Here is a 20,885-nt window from a genome sequence, read left to right as displayed (position 1 = left end):
TTAGGTCTACTATAGTCAGTTTGTTTTACCTGACAAAGATCATTTACCCTTTTCAGCTCAGTTGATGACCAAATGAAATCTGATTGGAGGGTTGATTTGACCATTGATTTGACTACTAACCCAGGAGACCCATTCCTACTTCATAACTAAGACACGTCTAATTTCATGCTACCTACCATAGCTTAATATTCTAATTGTGAGAATGGCTCAGTCCCGTCAGATGAGAGCAAATCAATTCCAGGAAACGCTGTAGTAACTGAAATCAACAAAGGAAGGAACATAGGTCGAGAGAGGGCTTGTTAAATGTGTGTAAAGTACGTGTAGAAGTGGGGTGTTATTATTATTATTATTATTGGTGGTGGTGGTGGTTGTGCTGAACTGCTGATGGTGGTGAGAGTGGTTATTAAGCCCTGTGGTTAGTGTAGTCACCCCTTATAACGTTTTGAAGCCAATTTTCTATAAATGTAAACAATAACAAACCCTTTCTTTCCTCGTGTGCCATGGTAAGAGGGGAGTATGAAATTGTCGTTCTCCATTAAGCTTTATTTTATACTTCTCTGCACCACCATATTAGTGATGCTGTGAACTGTGGTCTAGTGGATTTACGGCAACTGGAGAAAGGGACACAAGTTCTAGAGAGTGATTAATTTCTTCGGTTTTCTTGCTAAATGAACTGGGTAAGAGCGAGCTGAGTACTGATAATGGCATGCCCATTTTCTTGCAGGCATTTTGATAAGGGAACCTACTACCGATTAATCTAACCCAGCCATACTAATCAGGTGAAATTTTACATTAGCCAAGCCTATTGGTAGGTTGAATTATGCCCGGGATAGATCAGATTTCTGGTAAATTTGCTGCTTCCGATAGTCATGTTATTCTAACTTCTAAATACCTAAAATACGTAACCAAATCGATCTTATCTGCCATAGACCACCAGAACTAACATGACCAATATACCTAATACTTACCAAACTTACGTAAAGTAGTGAGGGAAACCGAAGAGAACGTCTGTCAGAAACCGCAATAATACCACGTTGACTTAGGTTCAGGCAAAGCTAGGTCAGGTTAGATTAAATTCGGACTTATTCACCATTTTATGAAGAAACGTGCACAGAGTAAGCTTTAACTCCTAAAACGCGTGTGTTTACAGTCGATCCCCGCCGAGTGGCGGGGTTGTATCGCGGTCTGAGTACCTGTAGGAAAATATTCGCCAAAAATCAGAGATTAACCCTAGAACATTATACTTGGTATGGCAGATAGTACTTACATTCAGCTTTCTCCAGAGACAGGTGTTGAGCCTTCGTGGACTACCCAAGGACTTGTGGAGACTTGCAAGGTTGGGTAACCAAATTTTCACTTTCACACCTCCAGCAACCCAGTTTCCCCTCTACCACAGCCTCATTCTGTCACAGTAAACCTTATACTACAACGTAAAGGTAGTTAGGAATCCGTATTTGTACAATAAGCACTGAAAATAAGGCTAAAATCAACGGAGCGTACGGCCGACATGCACTGTGGCGGCGGTTTTCCCATCACTCAACAAACATTTCCATTTTCACAGCTAAAAATATGTATACTACATTATTTTCAATCATATTACTTCCCAAAAGATCACCACGGCGCGCTTTTTATTCTGCCTTACGTCCACCACTTTATTCTTGTTCCTGTCGGCCGCTTGCACTGACTGGGAAGAGCTAGAACTCGCCATAATCTCACTTTGAAAGCCTGCAGTAAACTGACACTAAACAGAGGCAAAAGCTAGTGTTACAACTGGGGAAACAAGCGTTTCCTAGTAGCATAAACTGCTTGTGAGAGGAGATCGCAGATTTACAGTTCTGAGCGCTCAGAGCGCTGCCATGTATCACAGCCAGGCTGGCCGGGCCGTGGTAGGGGGGGTACGGGGGGAAAACGCGATATTTGGCAACAACTGAGGTCAGTAGTACAAAGGTAAAGTATGCTAGTTGTAGCTAGAGGATGGTGGTACTGATAGACAATACCAGCTGGAGCCTGCTTGCCCGCGGTTATTCAAAATGTACTAAAATCGCAAACGCGACGACCCGCCGTCCTGCCCTTATGGCCGAGCGTCGCAAACGCGACGATCCGCGTTTTAGGGGTTAAGACAAATATCTATGCCTGGGGAATGAACTGGTGCCCTGTTTATCATGCCATAACATAACAGACTTAACCCTTTTCATCCAGCAGTGTATTTTATATTTAGATTTTCTTAGTACTGGTCAGTTTTGTTCACACTTACACCTGCAGTATTATGGGAATGCAATTAAATACAGGCTAGCTACCTGTTAGTTTTTACCTGTATCGTACCCTAATTTGTTCTGCTGTAAAAGCCATCAGGCCAGTTCTTAAATAAATTGTCATTTTGTGTATAGGCTGTACAACTTGGATTATTTAGGAAGTCAGGAGTACTTCAGTTATTGACAACTGGAGCTTTGAGTAATAATTCGCCTGGAATTTTGCTCATCTTACGTTCATCACGTCTGTTAATGATGATACTGTAGCCGTGAAGGGGTTCATGAAGCCTAAATCTAACCATTAAGTTTGAGAAAGGTCTCCAAAGCTAAATAAAATTGTCTGAAGTTAGTGAGAATACACACACACACACACACACACACACACACACATCACTGGTTTGAAAGGGTTATGTTTGTGGCACAATTGCGAGCACACAGTATACTGTATTATTCTTAGGTAAAATCATGTAACATCTTGTTGTTGTTTCAGTTTTTTTTTCCCCAAGAAGTGCTCTTCAGCTATTTTTTGTGGCATTTTAGCCAGATTAAGATACTGAAATGTAACTTTACCACTGGTAGGATTTACTTAGATAGATTTTAATGGTTTTGTTAGAAATATCCTTTGGGGTTGGGGAAAAAATATGCCTGTTCAGAAACCAGAATAAAATCTTAGGTTTAGCTGGATCAGTGACTTGAATTTTAAGAGATGATTCTGTTTACTGCTGTTAGAGAAAGTGTCCGCTCATAACCATTGGAATCCAGCTGGCATCCTTTTTACTTGATTCATATTGGTGCCATGTGATTTTATTTAACATAGGAAAGGCCTCTCATTCTGAAGGGTTTTATAAATGCTCTGTCTAACCCATCCAGTTAAGTCTTTCATAGTTAGAATGTTAGGAGATGTGAAGAATAAACTTTTATAAGACCCAAGCTTGGTGGGTAAATGCATCTAAAAACTGCATTTCAGGAGCTGGAGCCAGAGACGTCCAGCTATGGGTCGGACTTTGCCGCCCTGGACTTTAACTTTGAGAGTGATGCTGCGGTGGCGTGTATGCTGTGTGAGGAGATGTTTGAGGTGATGCGGGACTCACAGCCGTTCCTCCAGCACATCCTGACTGCACACAACCTGGTGATTGGAGAAGTCGAACAAGTAGCGGACCTTAGGCAGTGAGTATACATGAAAATTTTGTTTAAAAATCAGCAGTAATGTTATTGATAGGGTAGCTTAACCCCTTGAGTCTGATTACCTTTAAAAAAAAAAGGTTATAAGCAGCCTCCAGATGATCTGGCAGCTTTAGAGATGCCAGATGCCATTTGTAGTGATGTACTCTACTGTAGTTAGAAATAGTGTCTGTTAACCCCTTGACACTTACCCTAAGACGAATAAAATCATCCGAAAGTAGGAAGCTTGAAATTAAATGTACTGTACATCGCTGCATTCATGGTGTTAAGTAGATTAGAATCTGTATTGGTGAGGGTAAATACTGGTTACTTCATATCTCGAGTCTCATACAATCCACTTTTCTTTGCATGATGTCATTGTCACTGAAAGAACAAGGGTAGTGAAACTACTGCCACATCTTGTTGAATGGCCTACCTAAATAGTATTACAGAAACATTAGATCTGAGTCACATACTTACCAATGATCCTGTAGAGCTAGGCAGACTTGTATGCTGTGAGGAATGGGATGGATGGTGAATGGAGAATGTGAAAGGACATAGGACTGGTAGTATACCGTAAGATTTCATCCCATTCTTTTTTCCCACATAAAATGGTGTGAGGTAGGATCCAGAAACAGTGAGAGAATAAAAACAGAACTATCAAAAGCATGCCTCAGTGCTCCATGGAATTGCCCATACATTCTTTCACACACAATTCAAGCTTTTTTAATCCTGGATCCACCTCACAGGCATAAGTTTGTACGATATTTATTTTTTTCTAATGTTTTACAACAGAAATATCAGACACTGCTATGCCTTGTGAAGATGGAATACACGTTAAATTAATCAGGGAGTGAAAGCAGTTAGCATCATTATTTGGACTTGTTAGAAAAATAATTTGAGTTACCAGACATATTTGTTTGTGGCCGCCCCAAACGGGATTGAGGCGTCTGGCAATAGATAGATAGATAGACAGATGATATCTTGTCTTCTGTTGGTTTTGAATGCTTCGTGGATGATTTATGCAGGTATGTTCTGTACTGGGGGAAGCTGCGTGGAGCTGATTTACTTAATTACTGTGTGGTGATCAACACAAACACTCAGCCAGGAAAGAAGAGTCAGAGCCAGACCTTCTTTCTCCTGTGTGACAAGTTACCTGAGGACAAGCGACTGAGGCTGTCACTCAGGCAGATGAAGCTGGTCAGTGATTGCTTTTTTTTTTACAACTTTAGTCATATGACATATTTTTTATATCTTTCTTGTTCAACTTGGGAGAGACCTTTCACACTGGACGGGTTAGATACAGTCAGTCTTTATCATTTCTAAATTTTCTATCACACATTGCAAACAGTTCCTGAAGTTAGAGTCACTATTGTTAAGCAAAATAATTTCTTAATACCCCTCATTCTTTAGGATGATTAAAATAATGTGTAAATTGTATATTGTTTTTAGGTTACTTTAATATGATTACAGTTTAGAAATTAGGAAAAATATATAAAATTTTGGAAAGGGCAGATCAGGGTGTGTTAAACTGATGTGGTCAAGAAGATATTGAGTGATGAGAGATTGATAAGGATTTACAAACTGAATGCTGAGGAAGGAACAATAAGGTTGCAAGATTACATGAGCTCTTAGTTTCCAGGTGGGTGTGAAGTGAGTATGTATCAGAGCTAATTGGAATGAAGTGTTTATGGTGAGATAACTCACTGTCAGCAATCATTTAACAGACAAGAAGTGAAGCAAGCGTGGTAAACTATACAGCTGTGAGGCCTGTCATGGAGTGTTTAAAATTACTTTGTTTAGATATTTACATATGGCAGGTTAGAGAGTGAATGTGCGTGAATGAGGTTGTCTCCTCCTGTTTGTGGGCACTACCTTACTGAAGCAAGTAACAGTAAATATGTACCTAATAAATGTTAAAAATAGTTTACGCTGTGACTGTATTCTGTTGTTTTGTTATTACCATTGAAGATAAAAGCATGCAAACCTGAAAGAGTAGATAATTAAAGGTGGCTTTATTATTTTTTTCCCCCATCTTCTCCCAATTGCATCAACATTCTAAAGAAAGCAACTTGTACAGTATTGAGAAATATCTGGATTACCAGTACAGGCAGTCCTGTTTGTAAATCAAGGGTGTTTGTGAAAATATCACCTTTTTTTCCCTTTCTATACATTTTAGTCTGTTCATTGAAGGACTGAAAAAATCTTTAAAGGCAGTTATTGAGCTTCATTAGGCTGTTCTAAAGTTTAAAAAAAAAAAAAAAAAAGTTCAAAAGGCAGCTTGTAACAAGAATATATTGTAATGCTGAAGTAATCCCACAGAGGTTTATAGTGGAACATAAGGAGAAGGAATGGAACGATGTGACTTTTACCAGACAATGCATATACTGCAGTCAGATCATCAGTGGTGGTGTGACTCAGTGCTTGCGCCACCTTACCACCCAGCACAGCTTCTCACTCGGCAATCCAGATAACATTGTGTATGGTGCTGAACTCCTTGACTTGTTACAGGAAAAACTGACCAAGTGAGTCATTACTATTATTGTACTGTACTTGTATCATAATCGCATATGACTTCTTTATGTTCTATCCAGAACTGATGTAGAGTAAGGAAATATCTCCAGATGATTTCTATTATATTTGAATGTGTTATATTTATTGGGGAAACTACAGTCTGTCATATCAAAGCAAACTATCAGTTGCATTTATTAAGCATATTTCATTAGTGTAGTAGGGACTTAATTTGAATGTTAGTAGACAGAGTTTTACTTCAGTGTCCACAGATTGTTGTAGTGTATTTCCAAAATTTATGCAAAATGTATTTCGGGAAAACTCGGATTAGAGATATCATCCAGGGTTTCAGAACTCAGGATTCATCTCACAGGCAGAATTCCCCCACTGTGCAGCATGTGATTAATATTCATCATAAGGAAATCAGCTTAACTCCCTCTTTCCATAGATGTGTATTACTCTTTATTAATGCTACCCCCAGATGGTTTATTAAACTTTGGAGAGACTTTGTAGTGATGGGCTTTGAAACATTGTCCATTAATCCCTTCACAACCTGATGTCCCCTCGTTAGCTAAACAAAAATGTCTGAAGCAGGCAAGAACAAAGTGAAAAATGCATCTTTGGATTAAAGGGGTTTTGATGATCTCTCCCTCTTATGTGGTCTTTACGAACTTGCCAGCCTGGTGTGTCTGTATTGTGAAAAGGTGTTTGGTGATATCAAGATGTTGCGAACACACATGCGCAAACATCAACACCGCTGCCTCAACCCCAAGAACAAGATATATGATAAGTTCTACCTCCGTAATTATTTGAGGGTAAGTTTGGCAGCTTTTATCAATTTTAACCCCTTTCCAAAGCTACAGATTTTGGTCGTTGTTGCTCTTGTGGCCTTGACAGTATCCACCAAACACTGAACAGCAAACATATCAGAAACACGCCTACCGTACGGCAATTAGAGGAAGATGGATGCGCTGATGTGCATCCATGATGAATTGTCTTAAGAACAACTAGGGGTGCAGGGGGTGCATTAGGAGCCTAAACTTTATAATATAAAAACTCTTCAAGAATGCAGCAAAAATATCACCATATTGCAAACCTTAAAAATTATTCTGTTTTTCTTCAGTTCCATCATACCTTAGCGGTCCTTTGCCATCCTGTCAGGGGATAGGGAGGTAGAGGAACATTTATGAAAGCTATAAGTACCAGCCTGTCATTGTTGCCACAGCTCTGTCTATATCTGGCAGGCTTCAGTTTGGGGGGTTCAGTTTTTGTTGTACATTGTCACACTTCTGTTCTGTTGGAGCCTCTGAAATTGTGTTCTTAGAAGCATGCTGTCATTGTAGTTAAGGGTTAACTGAGGTAATTACTTGCATAGACAAATAGTTAACTCCTACAATATGATATGGTAATGTCTGTATTTTCATTCTTGTTTCTCTATACATTTCCAGGTGGCCCATTAGAAACCTGTTGACTTAGAAGAGTATTATGTAATCTAGTTAGCATGTGACGGACTTAATGATCTAGAGAGGTTATATGTAGCTTTCATTACTCATTAAGTTCAAGAGGTCTTTGGAAAATACTGTTTTGTACAGTTCATCCATTTAAACTGTCGGATGTTTGCCCTTTCCTCTCCTCCATCCTTCTTTCCTTCCCTCCTCTTCTGTCTTCCATTCCTTCATTCTTTCCTTGTCCTTCTGCCTACGGGTAACTTTACACTCCCTCTTCTTTCTTTCTTTCCTTCATTCTTTCCTCTTCCTTCTGCCTGTGGGTAACTCTACACTGAGTGACAAGCCAAATGGTTTCCTGTACACCAGGAAACCATTTACAATGCTGGGTGGTAACCATATAACCAAATTTTGTTGCCTGGTGGTTTAGTGGGTAATTATTGTGCTCCAGTCGGATTGAGCCGGTGAAGGTTTATATCCAAGGGGTGGTTGGGGTTGATTGCTCATGTAATGCCACTCAGGGATGAGTGAGGCTGGTCACTCTCATCTTAAATGTCGGGACCAACTGCCTAGCCCCGGGCTCCTATGCTCCTCATGGGGCAACGTAGGATTGGATGATGGATGGATGGAAAATTAAAATGACTTCTTTGTACAGATCATCCATTTAAATAGGTGGAAGTGTTTGTCCTTTTGCAGCATATTTCCCATAGCCCAGTGGCAGAATAAGACAATACTACAGCTCAGCATCATTTCCATATTATTTTTCTTGAATAACCCAATATTCTTCTGTTAATCTCTTGTTACTGATAAACATTCAAGATGGAGAGATGGCAGTTTTATACCTACTTAAAAGTGAATAGGGTATAGTTTAGTGTAGTTGTGAGTTAGTATCCTCTTAATTAATTATGCCATTACTATTGTTCTTTCACCTTAATTTGGGCCAGATTTTTGTCCTTTTGCTGTTTGCTTTTCATAGCCTGGTGACAGAAAAAGACATAATTATAGCTCTGCATCCTGTACAGAACACTTCATCTTGACAAGTATTATTTGAGTAGTTATCTTTTGATACTACTCAGCATTCAAGAACAGGGGATCACAGTTTTAGTCCAAGTTAGATTAAAAGGCTATATTATTTCTTTTATTGCATTTTAATTAAGAAGTGTTTTCATGAGTTCTTTTGTATCATGACTAGTGTCACTTGAGAATTAATGTTTTGATACAACTCATCATTCAAGAACAAGAGATCGCAGTTTTAGTCGGAGTTAGAGTAAAAAGACTATATTATTTCTTGTATTGCATGTTAATTATGGAGTGTTTTAATGGGTTCCTTCGTATATGATAACTAGCCAGGCACACCATGGGAAGAGACCAAGCGAGACCTGGGTGAAGAGAGTGACACTGAGAGCCTGGGTGAGGGAGAGGGTGGTGAGGAGTGGAGGGAGGATGACACTCCACCAACTACATGTCTCTTCTGCCAGTATACCACAAGAAAGGTAATGCACAGTAGATGAAGGGATTATATATATGAGAGAGACAGACAGGCAGACAAATTAGAAGGTAAAGGAGCATTGTGGTGTAGATGTGGATGTGATTGAAAGTGTTAATAGAAATATTTAGAGCTGGTTTGGCCACGTGGAAAAGATGGAAAATTAGAGACTGACAAGATAGGAGGAGGGGGAGATCAAGGATGAGATGGAGGAATGGAGTGGAGATATATGTGAGAGGACAGTGTGAGTTGAAGGGAGGGCAGCTATTTGGCAGTGGACAGGACAACGTGGAGGCTATTTGTTTGTGGCCACCTCTCATGGGAATAAGGTCTCCAACAATGGAGAGGGAGAGAGAGAGCACCCACAGAATATCTATTTTACTTCTGTGCCACCAGGGAGTTATTATTTCTTTGGCCTAAGCTTTTGGTGTGATGATAAAGGGCTTCAGCCTTTGGGGTGGTGCCAAGAAGTTGGGATACTTATTTTATCCATTAATAAATTTCAGATTCCTGGGGGGCTGTTCAACCACATGAAAGTTCATCACAACTTTGATTTCAAGCATATCACTGCCAACTTTAATTTCTACCAGAAAGTGAAGATAGTGAACTACATAAGATCTTGTGTAAGTGATAGTAGTTGTGTTGTACAGCCTGACTTACCGATATGTTATACAAATTCCCTTTTTGCTTAGCAGTGCATTAGTGTTTGTATCATGTTTAGTTTTTTATTGTAAATTGAAAGGAGTACTGTTCCGGAAGGTATGACTATACTCATGTACCTTTATGTGCTTGTTCTTGAATTTGTTGATCCATGGTCACTTAGGGAAGGAATTTATTACACTGCATAATATCATCCACTTTAGGCAGGTTCTGCATGTGGTCTTTATCCTGAATGATTGTCTGTGTTGCATGATGAGAATTGGTTGGGTAAATATGTTGTGGTATGGGTCTGCCATTACTGTGAGGGCAGAGTCAGTTGTGTGTGTGTTGCATTTTGCTTTGATACCATTTTCTTGCCATGTTGTATTCTGTTACAATTAGCATGCAATGTACACATAGCATAGTCATGTAACCCAGGAAAGCATTTACTATTTTGGATGTTAACCATCTAACCAAATGATGCCTGGTGGTCTTGTGAGTTTAGGTGCTTCAGCTGGGTGAGGCTTCTAAGGGTTGGTTGGGGTTTTATGCTCACATAATGCCACTTATAGGTGAATAAGGCCGGCCATTCTCACTTAATATCAGGTCTGCATAACCTAGCCCCAGTCACCTATGCTCCTGATGGGTCAAAAATGAATGAGACAGGAAATGTATAAATTAATTAAGATTCTGAATGGCCCAGAGGCCATTATTTTGTGTTTATATGCATATACCCGTACTGTTTATTCAGAGGTGGAAGAGGAGGGACATTCAAGGCATCCAGTTTACCTGGTTCTGTGAAGATGTTTTGTGTTTGTAAGAAGAGTGGCGTAACATACAGTTAGTCTTTGTGATAAGTTCTGTGTATTAATGTATTTTTGCTTTATACATAATGGTAAAAAACAGCCAATTAATATTTCCCATTGTGGGCCGTGGAGGGCATGGGGTACAGGACAGCTTTAAAGTAGTAAATATAAGCATATAGTTTCATATCAAAGTACTTTTGTTGCCATATCAAGCTTTATTTTTCCCCATTATATTATCGTAATCATCATTCGGACCTCCTTTCCCACTCTAGGGCAGGGTGAGGAGTAGCAACATCCAGACAGCCCAAGGTTGCCCCAGTCTGATGGGCCATGCTTCCATTCACTCATCATTCAAGCCCCCGAAATCCTGGCTCTATCTGATACCCCTAAAAATCTTCACCACATTCTGTAGCTTCACGTAAACGTATCCAATAGAGTCAATCCGAACGTTGTCCCATTAAAAAGGGGTGCCCATTTTATTCAAGTAGAATATTGGGAAGCAGTTTTAGTGGGAAACGAATGGATGCATGTTTACCCTGCCCACGTATTTCCCAGTCTTTGTGTTTTCCCATTCCTTTTGTTTGTGCTCAGCTCCAGTCTGACTCATTGAGCAGACCCATTGACCACAGGTAGGCAACTGAGCCTGTGGGGATTGTCCCATAGGTTCCCTGCACCAATGATGTTGTGTCTGTGTCATTGTGTGGTGTGTGCTGTGCAGTGCTCCATTATATATGTTTGGGCCTGCTCTACAAGTTGGGCATGTGTCATTTGTGAATCCACCCAACCCAGATGTAAACTGGCAGCTGATATGTAATAATGTACTAGGAAATAAGTTGATGATGATGATAATGTTCCTGGAAGTACAGTGAAAGTTGAGATAGGATGCTGATGGTACTGATGGGTATTTGTGTGTGTGTACAGGTGGGGGAGCAGCGATGTCCTCAGTGCCAATTGATGTTCAGTTCCCAGGACAATTTTGAAGACCACTTGTCCCAGGCTGGCCATTGTAACTTACCTCGCAACCCACTCTGGTCTTTTCCACAGTGAGTGCCATATGTAAACCCTTGAAGCAGTTGATGTGCTAGGAAACCATTTACTACATTGGGGGATATCTGTATAGCCAGGAAATGGATGCCTGGTGGTTAGGTAGGTTGAGATGCTTTGACTGGGTATGGCCAACAGGAGTTTAAGTCCAAGGGAAAGTTGGAGTGTATAGCTCACATGATGCCACTCAGGGAAAAATAACTTGTCATTTTTATCTTAAATGTCAGGACAGAGTAGCTTAACCCTGGGTCTCTTCACTCCTGAGCCTGTAAACTCCTGAGAGAGCAATAGAAGATTGAATTATAGATAGATATTCATGTTACCATCAAACAATTTTATTCATCTTAGGGGAAACTTTTGTAGTGTAGGGAACAGTAAAATGTATATCTAACGCCCCCCTAAATATGTGTGTACAGTATACCACATATTTTCCTAAAGTAAATAATATTATCTGAAGATAGCAAGAAAAAAAATATAAAAAATGTCCACTAACTGAATGGTTAAAATTTTTTCATAAGTGGCAATGTTTATTATTCAACTTGCCATTATTTTTGTTCCATAAAATTCATTAATCTGGAAGGGGGTTAGTGGTAAGGTTGTCATATTCAGGGTATTCAATGACAGTTCTTACAACACTGCCCTTTCAGATATAACTGTGGTTACTGTGAGACCATAGTCCTGTATATTAGTTAATTGAGGGCCTTTATTACCTAGAGATGCCAAAGTTTTTTTTTTTTATAAAGAAAACTCTTTAGATCCGAGTGTTTCATCAGTGTTTTGGTGACATAATACATCATTATACAGTCAGATTGTTGATAATACTGTACATGAATAACTTGGCACTCACATAGGAGGACTTAGGTTGAAATTCTATGCACATATAATTATCATTCAGTCCTAGTGGTGATGCTAGACATGGCTCATAACACTGATATCATATTACTTTCTGTACCATGTACAATTCCAGAACCCTAAATAAAGGTATGGATATGCTATATGTAAAAAATGCGTAAAATAGCGTAGCAGCTGATCTCTATATTATATTAAAGTAGGTAATGCTGAATGTTGAGATAGGATAGAGATGAAAGTAGTAGTTTTGGAGTATACTAAGAGTAAGTAGGGGTAGTTTGGATTGGATTTTAGGATACAATAACAAAATTTACTTTAACTTAAATGATAGTTTCATGTACATTGTGTATATGAAACACAGACTGTAGTGGGCAGCAGTTATTTGCATCATAGGAGGGATTCCCATACCTTGGTGCATGCTTCAGAGGCAGTCAGGCATAGATCAACCTTCGTATTTTAGAGTGTTGCTTTCTATGCTTGCACATATGGACATCTCTCCTCAATGTATTACAAATACTGTAGTGGCTGATTTGTTGCATTTAGATATGTGATGGCTACTTTAATTTCATTTACCATAGGAGTTACTATAGTATATTTCAGATAATGAAGGATGTGGTATAATACCTTTCAGATACCATAAGCCAGTGCGTGAAAATGACGGGCTCCTGTTCCATCTAGAAGACAGTGGGATGGATGAAAATGATCCAGAGATAATAGCAAATGTTGAGGTAAGATGCCCACATCACTGCCTGTAATACCAGTTATTGTTTCCATATTCTGTTAGGGTCAGGTTAAGGGTGCTGTAGTTGCCTTGGTAATTATGTGGTATTGGCATATGTGGTTATGTACAAAGAAACAGCACTTGTTCTCTGCAGGCAGGTAATATGAACAACATTTTTGCTCATACGGTATCTGGGAATTCTGGTATCAAGCTGGATGGTACCTTCACTGTCCAGTACATTCTTAGTTAACAACTGTAACAAGACCAACTGGACACACCATACATTAGATATTGAGTGAGCACCAGTATACAGTATTTCAGTATTCCATTACCTTTTTCTTTACTTTTACCATGATTTTTTTTTTTTTTTTTTTTTTTTTTTTCATAGTACATGCTGTACTCTCACTTTTTGAACTATTTGAATCTTTTACGCACAGCTACAGTACTGTGCTGTTAAACTGTTTTTCCATTTTGTGTGTTTTTCCTCTTTATTTTGTCTCCAAGTGTTCGTAATCTTTTTGTCTCTCCTTGCTCCTTCTTGTACACTACTCTTTACTTTAAAAACCATGCTACAGCAATCCCTCAATTATCTGGATGGCCACTATCTGGACCATCCTTTATCTGGATGCTGTGATCTGGCTCTTCAAAACCATTATTCATACATTTTTCCATTTTTGCCAGATAAAATGCTGCGCGAACATTTTCGCCTGGCTGCCCCCCCCCCCCCAATGTTTTTTAGGGCTGTAGTGATTGTTTGCCTGTGGTTGATGGGTCTGGTTGACCATAATTATTGCTTGGCTGTGGTTTATAGGTCTGCTTGACCAGATAGAATAGTGCAAAACACCAGGAATAAGTGTTGTACAATGTACTGTAGTGGCCTTTTACAGTGGCTTTCAAAGTTATGGTATGTACAAAAGGGAGTCAGAGGAGAAGTCCACTATCCAGAGAGAGCCACTGTCTGGATGTGCCTGTGGCTCTATTACGTCGGATAATCAAGGGATTATTGTATATAATAAGTAGATATGTCTAGGAAAATCAGTGACTTGTTTTAATATACTGTAAGTACTGGTAGAATTTTTGATTCCACATACGGTATATTTCTAATTTTGATTCCATCCTCAGTAACATGAAGGAATGTATTTAAGTGTGCAGTGATACTTATAACAGTTTGTTGTTTTCTTCCTAGCCAGTATTTCCTGAAGATGTGCCAAACCATCAGGACTCCATCCTACGAGACTCCCAGCTCAGACATCAGATCACCTGTGCGGAAGATGATGTACGGGATTTGGGGAGTGGCACAGAAGGTGAAGACTTGAATGATGCTGAGGAGGACTGGCGAGGGATGGTGAATGAGGTTGGAGCAGAAGATGGAGCGGTGATGTGCCTGTTCTGTCGCTACACAAGTCATGGCGTTGGTGCACACCGACAAGTTTGTGCACACATGACTGCCCTACATTGCTTCAACATGGCTGAAGTGATGGCTGCATTGCCCTTCTACACACAAGTGAAGCTTATTAACTACATTAGATGGAAGGTCAGTACCATTTGTAAGAACTTGAATGTAACTCACTTAGTTCATTAACACACCATTCACTCTTCATCCACACTTAATCATCACCGAGCATCTCGTAAAGCTGCTAAATGAATAAACAAGAAAGAGCAGTCAGAAAGTACAGTAGCTTCTTTTCTGTCCAGTATCTCTTTAAATTCTTCCATACAGTGGTTCCACAGGTACTTTATTCTTCATACCATTAGAGAATTATGTTCAGTTAAGAAAAGGTCTCTCTTACTGAAAGGGTTAAAGCAGGCACTGTCTAACCTTCTTTATTGTAAAAATATCTTTCCAAAGGTGAATATAATAGTGTGATAAAAGTAAGCTTAAGTACAAAAGGTGTCATTGTGTTGAAGGGGTTAAGAGGTGAAGATTAAGAGAAAAAGAGAAACCCAGGCTAAAGAGAATTACATAAGTTTTATTATTGTTAAGAGCCCTTAACCCGTGGATTGCACAATTACCTTTTTCTATCCCATCCCGTGGTACACAAAAAATATATATATTGTATTTTTTTTTAGTTTTTGTTTATTATAAACTTGAAGATAAGCATCCAAGGCATCATCTGGTGGAAAAAAAAAAAAAAAACTCTGTCTTTGCATAGTGCCATGCCTCTCATCCTCACACACTCTTCCTCGTAAATATTATCTCGTCATTGAGTTTCTGTTACAGGAGTTCTTATTAATTGTTTTTAGCAAGTAATAATTAAAAACTGTTTAACTTGGTTTAAATTATCATTATGGAATGTATTTATAAACAAATAAATTTCATACTGGAACTTTTATCTTTTCCTTGTGGCATCAGACAAGCAAGAGTGAGTGCTATGTGTGTGGTGGAGTGTTTAAGCAGCTGGCCACCATGGAGGAACACAGAGTCCTGGCTGGCCACACAGCTCTGCCGCAACAGCATCTCTTCCAGGACAAATGGTTAGACACTTTAGATTTGACGTGTGTGTGTTTTATTTCTTAAGCCTCTTAGGTAGCTATCTTGATCTGTGGTACTTAACTTGGCCAAGATTTTTTCCTTCTGCAGCTTATTCCATGTAGCTAAATGGCAGAAGTCAGTACTATGGCTCTACATCCTTTCCATTGCACTTCATCACTTTCACATATTCTGGTGTTAGTTTCTTCTTCATCTCTATTCAGTATGGAGAGATGATAATTTTAAGTCATGTTAGAGTGGAAGTGGTATAATGAGTCGGAATGCATACAGTTGAATGTGGAGTGGGGCATTCGATTCCCCTGGAGGGTCAGTAGTTGATGCCAGGAGAGTCATCCAATCACAACATGCTGTATGCCTAACAAAACACCCTTAAATGGGTGCCATGTCTAAGCTTTATGAGAGGAGAGTGCATGGCATATTTTGTGTGTGTGTGTGTGTGTGTGTGTGTGTGTGTGTGTGTGTGTGTGTGTGTGTGTGTGTGTCTACTCAGCCATTACATTTTGGAATTATATTTTCCTTTCCTTTCCATTGGCCATAATGCTAATATAGTTTACCCTGTCACATACATACCCTAACATGCATTTTTAAAAATCAGCTTTACTAGTAGTACCAGGTACTGATAACTACCCACTCCTGATTTTTTTTTTTTTTTTTTAAATAATGTGATGGCAATACTGGTGATATGTTCCTGGTAGTATTTTTACCCCTGTTTCATGACAAGTATCGCTGTGTAATGTGGAGGGCATTCTCTGAGATTATACAGCACGATCACTATTACAAGTGTACTACTTTCCAAATTACTATATGAAAAACAAAGTCTGGTAAGTGTGTGGCACTTGGTGGTCTAGTGGCCAGAATGTCCCAGTTGGAGTGATGATTTTGCATAGGACTGATTCACAAGATGTGATTGGAGGTTTTAAATTATGTAATGCCATCAGAGAAAGTAGGCTGGTCATCTGCATTTCAGTGCAATAGACTAAGGTACACGTAGTATAGCCTTGAACTCCAACACCTCAGAGGGAGTGAAGTGGGATGGGCCGTATGTGCTTCTGGTTATTGTATCCACAAATACTGATCTTCCAACACAAACTTTTCTGTATCAGTTGGTTGCGGCCGGTGTTGGAGGGTGATGGACTGCTGCAGCAACTAAGGGAAGTGGGAGACTCTGACGATGAAGATCCAAGTCATCCAGACACCAGCAGGGGAGAGGTAACAACATTTTTATATCAACCTCATTAATGGGCATCTGGTTGGTACTTCACATCAACTTGGCCCAGAGTTTCATTCCTTTGCATCGTATTTCACAGAGCATAGTGGCAGAGCAAGACAGTGCAGTGGCTCTCCATCCTTTACATAACACCTCTTCATGACTACCATCACTTTCTTGTGCCAGTCTATTGTTATATCTCAGCATTCATGGTGGAGAGATGACAGTTTTAGGTCAAATTAAAGTAAAAAGAGTATATTGCCTACCTATTCTTCATCTTCTTAGCATTCATCACTTCTGTCCAAGTCATTTTCAGGCATCACGTTCCTTCTCAGTGCTCAGCCAGAACCAGTAATTATTTTTATTGCCACTCTGCTCTTGTCATTCCCATAGATCAGCCTTTCTCTCCACTTCTCCATACTTCATTGCCATTCACTGCTGTTCTTTCAATCTCATCCTTCACTTTTCCACACTCTCTCCACCCTCATTTTTACATTTTTTATTCCATAATAATTTCCCATACTCTGAATAGTTTACATACTTTTTCTTCCAGGGTCATCATTTACCTCTTTTCCTTATTTTTTTCATCCATCCATCCATCATCCAATCCTACATTGCCCCATGAGGAGCGTAGGAGCCCAGGGCTAGGCAAGTTGGTCCTGACAATCCTTATTTTTTTTATTTTTTGTTTTTTTTTTGTTTTTTACTGGTCTACACATACCAGTACCATACTCATATTTTTCTTTTCTCAGTTTATTCCCTCCTTTCGGTTGTATCTCTTATCACATCCACCCTAGCCATTACTTTCTTCTTTCTGCTGCTGCTCTTTCAACATATATGGCATTAGCATTTACAACCACACACTCCTTGTATAAAAATTTTTCAGTCCATTAGCTCCCAATTAAGTGACCTATCTTTTGCTCATATTTATTATCTCTGCCAGTGAAGTTGGGGGAGATTATGTATTCCCCCATATGTGTCTGTCTGTCTGTTTGTGGATAACATCTCAAACAGCTGTTACCAGATTTCAGTGATCTATGGTGGTTAGGTGTGTATGAGATCAAGAAAGAGTTGAGTAGATATTCAAATGGATCAGGATCTGAATGCAGGAATAAATCATAAATTTCTCTGGGGTCTGTGGAGATATGCCTTCTTTGAAACTGTTTAACAGAATTAGTTGCCTTTGTCAGCTACGTTGGATGGAAGTTGCTTTATAAATGGTAGATTATATTGGTGTTGGCAAAGGTATGTGCCGTTTGACTGTCTTCTAGTTTGCCTGTGCTTTGAATCTCACATTACCCCCTGTCAGTCTTTCACTTGAGTACACCTCTCTTTTTTTAGCCACCGTGCTGCTGTCAATGCCACCATATCAGCAACACTCCCAGTGACCTGTACAAACACGTAATCAGTTAGGGTACATTTAACGCTCTCCATTCTCTTGTAGAAGATGAATTTGTATGCTTCACTAAGCTTGGTGGTAGGTGGGAGGTGGGGGCTCATATCATCCACTTGCTTGATGTAATACTGCCTTTAGGTGACTTGACACAGAGTGACAAACTGGTTTCCTGTAATCCAGGAAACCATTTACAATATTTGGTGGTAACCTTATAACCAGACAACAGGGTGTTGTGGAGCCTACTATGGTACCTCTAGTAACTGGGTGGAGAGATGAAAACGTGATGTCCATCCATGAACCAAAACTCCATACTCTTCCCCCTGTCTCTCTGTGGCAAGGTGCTGTCTGCCGCAAGGGAACATTGTTTCATTACACAGGACAGACTGCAGGGATGATTGCTTCCCTGCGATTGGTCGGTCTTCTTAGTCAGACAGATTAGGGATGTTCTGCTGTTCCTGCTAAGCCTGCTATATGAATTATTATTGCATAACCTCCTTTCTTGATACATGTGTCTCACTTGCCATCCATGATCACGTGCTCCATAATGATCCATTATATGATTTGCAGGACTGGTGTCAACTCTCCCATACAGGTTCCATGTAAAAAACATTATAACTCTTGGATATTTGTCATGACACTCTTCTAAAGTTGTTCCCCAAACCTGTACTCTACATCTGCATAAATACAAGGTGCATATGAAGTGAATGATTAGTGCCATTTTCACCATCTTAAACTCAGATTTGACACATGTACACCTTGAGTAGATGTGTTTATATACCTTTCATTCCTCCTTGCTGTTTGTCATTCATCAGCAAAGCAACTCCTCCATACTCATCAACACCTAATGCCCTCTCATTCTTCAACTTTTTCACAGTAGTAGTTGTTTCCTAGACAGTTTGGCCAAACAGCCCCGCTGTGTTGGACACACCCACCCAGCAAAGCCGAATACATTTTCACAGTTTTCTTCACTTCTGCCAGTCATATTCTCAGGCACCACTTTTCTTCTGTGTGCACTGCCAAAGCTGATCACGTTTACCATTGCTCTGTGCTCATCCCCATCTCTGTGCACCACCAAAACTAATCATTTTACCTTTGCTCTGCTTTCATTATCCAAGTAGTGTATCAGCATTTTAAAATATTCTTTCCATATCGATATTTTCCATGCACTTGTTTAGTATGGTAAGAATGTGATTAAGATAGTGATATATTTTAATGTTTTATCATCATCTATGTTTCAGATGGTGTTCAGTGAGGAAGTGCACATACCAAAGTCAATCCTAAGCAGTGAGGCGGTTCGGCGAGAAGTGCTGGAAAACATGGCCCAGCAAAACAGTGTGCCCTTCTTTGATGACTGACAGGAGCATGGCACCAGACACTGACATGGTAATTGAACCTTATGTCAGAATAAAAAAAAAAAAAGTAGCAGATTCTGTGTACCACTATCCTTGGCAGAGACCCTGTCTACAGTATAAAAATCAATTCCTGAAAAGGATGGGAAAGCTGGTTGTAAGGAGAACTGGAGCTTCCATTTCCTCTAACCCTGAGTACTAATTCTGAGCCATTCCCTCTTTGCTGACCATTTTCAGAGTGTCATTAATATGGAGAGTATGCCAGCATACTCTCCCAGACACGTTTCTCTAACTGTCTGCCGTACATTACACTACGTGTACTTTACATGCCACACATTGATGCCCTAGTATGACAGAGGTTAGTGCCAGCAATGGCATGTGGCTGGTAAACTTTGCTCCCTCTTCCTAGTCCATCCATCTAACTTGGTGGTTTTGGAGATTTTGTGGCACGCCTATTCTCAGCTGCTTGTTTTGCCTACTGCACCTTGATGATCTCTTGTATGTCATTACAATACATACAAGAGTCTTAGGGTGCAGTGGGGTAGGTGAGTTACTGTAGGGGTGGGGGTGCTGCAGGGTCCTCATTGCCACGCAGAATATGGCTACCAAGGCCAAGACATGCCAGCGTGTTGGAGCCTTTATAAACAAAGCAAAAATGAACACAATGGAAATAATATGCATTAAAATGTATGTTCACCTCCAGATGAACTTGGACCACAACAACAGTAAATATACAGCAGTGAAGAATTGGATGATGGACGAATGGTTGTTACTGTCATAACTGTTAATTGCTTCACTTGGATGACTTCCCTTATTACTACTGGATATTTAATTTTGCAACCTCTGGACTGTTTTTTAAACTTAGGAGGGACTTTGAATTCAGAGGGCAAGTTACTGTCTTCATTAACTGCTTGGGTGGGTCATGTAGGTTGAATGAAGCAGCCACTTAATTGCAAGAATAAAATAGAAATGACATAAAAAAAGTTACTACATACACACTGAGAGACCACTAACCATGCTAGCATATGTACATTATATCCTCCTACCCGTTGACAGTTCTCCATATGTCAATCGTCAGCCTTTCCTTTCTCAGATCTCTAATATGGATGGCTTCACACAGGATTCCATGTCTTCCTTTGTCTGCCTCTGAGAACACTTCCCTCCATGTTCACACTGGTGACCCTCCTCGGCCAGTCGCCCCCCTCCCATGCCTCACTATGTCTGTACCATATCATTCTTCCAGCTTGCATTTTGTCTTTACTATTTAGTATGCCAAATTTTTTTCACAACAGTCTGTACACAGTTTTGTCACACAAATGATACCCCGCTTATCCATCGCAGCATTCTCATTTTTGTGCATTCCTATCTTTTACAGACAGTCTCACTGGCACACAGCATAACACTTCTCACACATTTTATATAGAGTACCCTTGGCAGCTGTCTTATGGTTAGGAGAGGTGAGTTTCCCTAAATTTCTCCCACTTGCCTCTCATTTTAGCAGTGGAACTATCCTCAGCTCCTTGGTACTCAG

The 20,885-nt window shown here is 39.8% G+C and overlaps 1 protein-coding gene across 2 annotated transcripts; it reads left to right on the top strand.

Moving 5' to 3' along the window:
* The first annotated feature begins 600 nt into the window (after positions 1–600).
* LOC145418539 (zinc finger protein 277) lies at positions 601–19,423 on the top strand. 2 transcript variants are annotated; one of them, XM_080286905.1, is made up of 14 exons: positions 601–677; positions 3,217–3,416; positions 4,439–4,610; positions 5,733–5,935; positions 6,601–6,736; positions 8,713–8,859; positions 9,359–9,475; positions 11,219–11,340; positions 12,822–12,918; positions 14,098–14,445; positions 15,265–15,386; positions 16,506–16,611; positions 19,244–19,275; positions 19,333–19,379. In XM_080286905.1, the coding sequence occupies exons 1-14, from the start codon at positions 669–671 to the stop codon at positions 19,358–19,360; spliced, it is 1,839 nt and encodes a 612-aa protein (XP_080143031.1). In that variant the 5' UTR covers positions 601–668; the 3' UTR covers positions 19,361–19,379. The 2 variants fall into 2 exon arrangements, with proteins under 2 accessions (XP_080143031.1, XP_080143030.1); XM_080286904.1 differs by having other exon boundaries at positions 603–677; positions 19,244–19,423.
* The last annotated feature ends 1,462 nt before the right edge of the window (positions 19,424–20,885 follow it).

This window comes from Coenobita brevimanus, chromosome 115, assembly GCF_032717465.1.
Source record: "Coenobita brevimanus isolate Jiangsu-jjx chromosome 115, ASM3271746v2, whole genome shotgun sequence".
Taxonomy (NCBI): domain Eukaryota; kingdom Metazoa; phylum Arthropoda; class Malacostraca; order Decapoda; family Coenobitidae; genus Coenobita; species Coenobita brevimanus.
The sequence above is the reverse complement of the archived record's forward strand: the minus strand, read 5'-3'. Positions and strand labels throughout refer to the sequence as shown.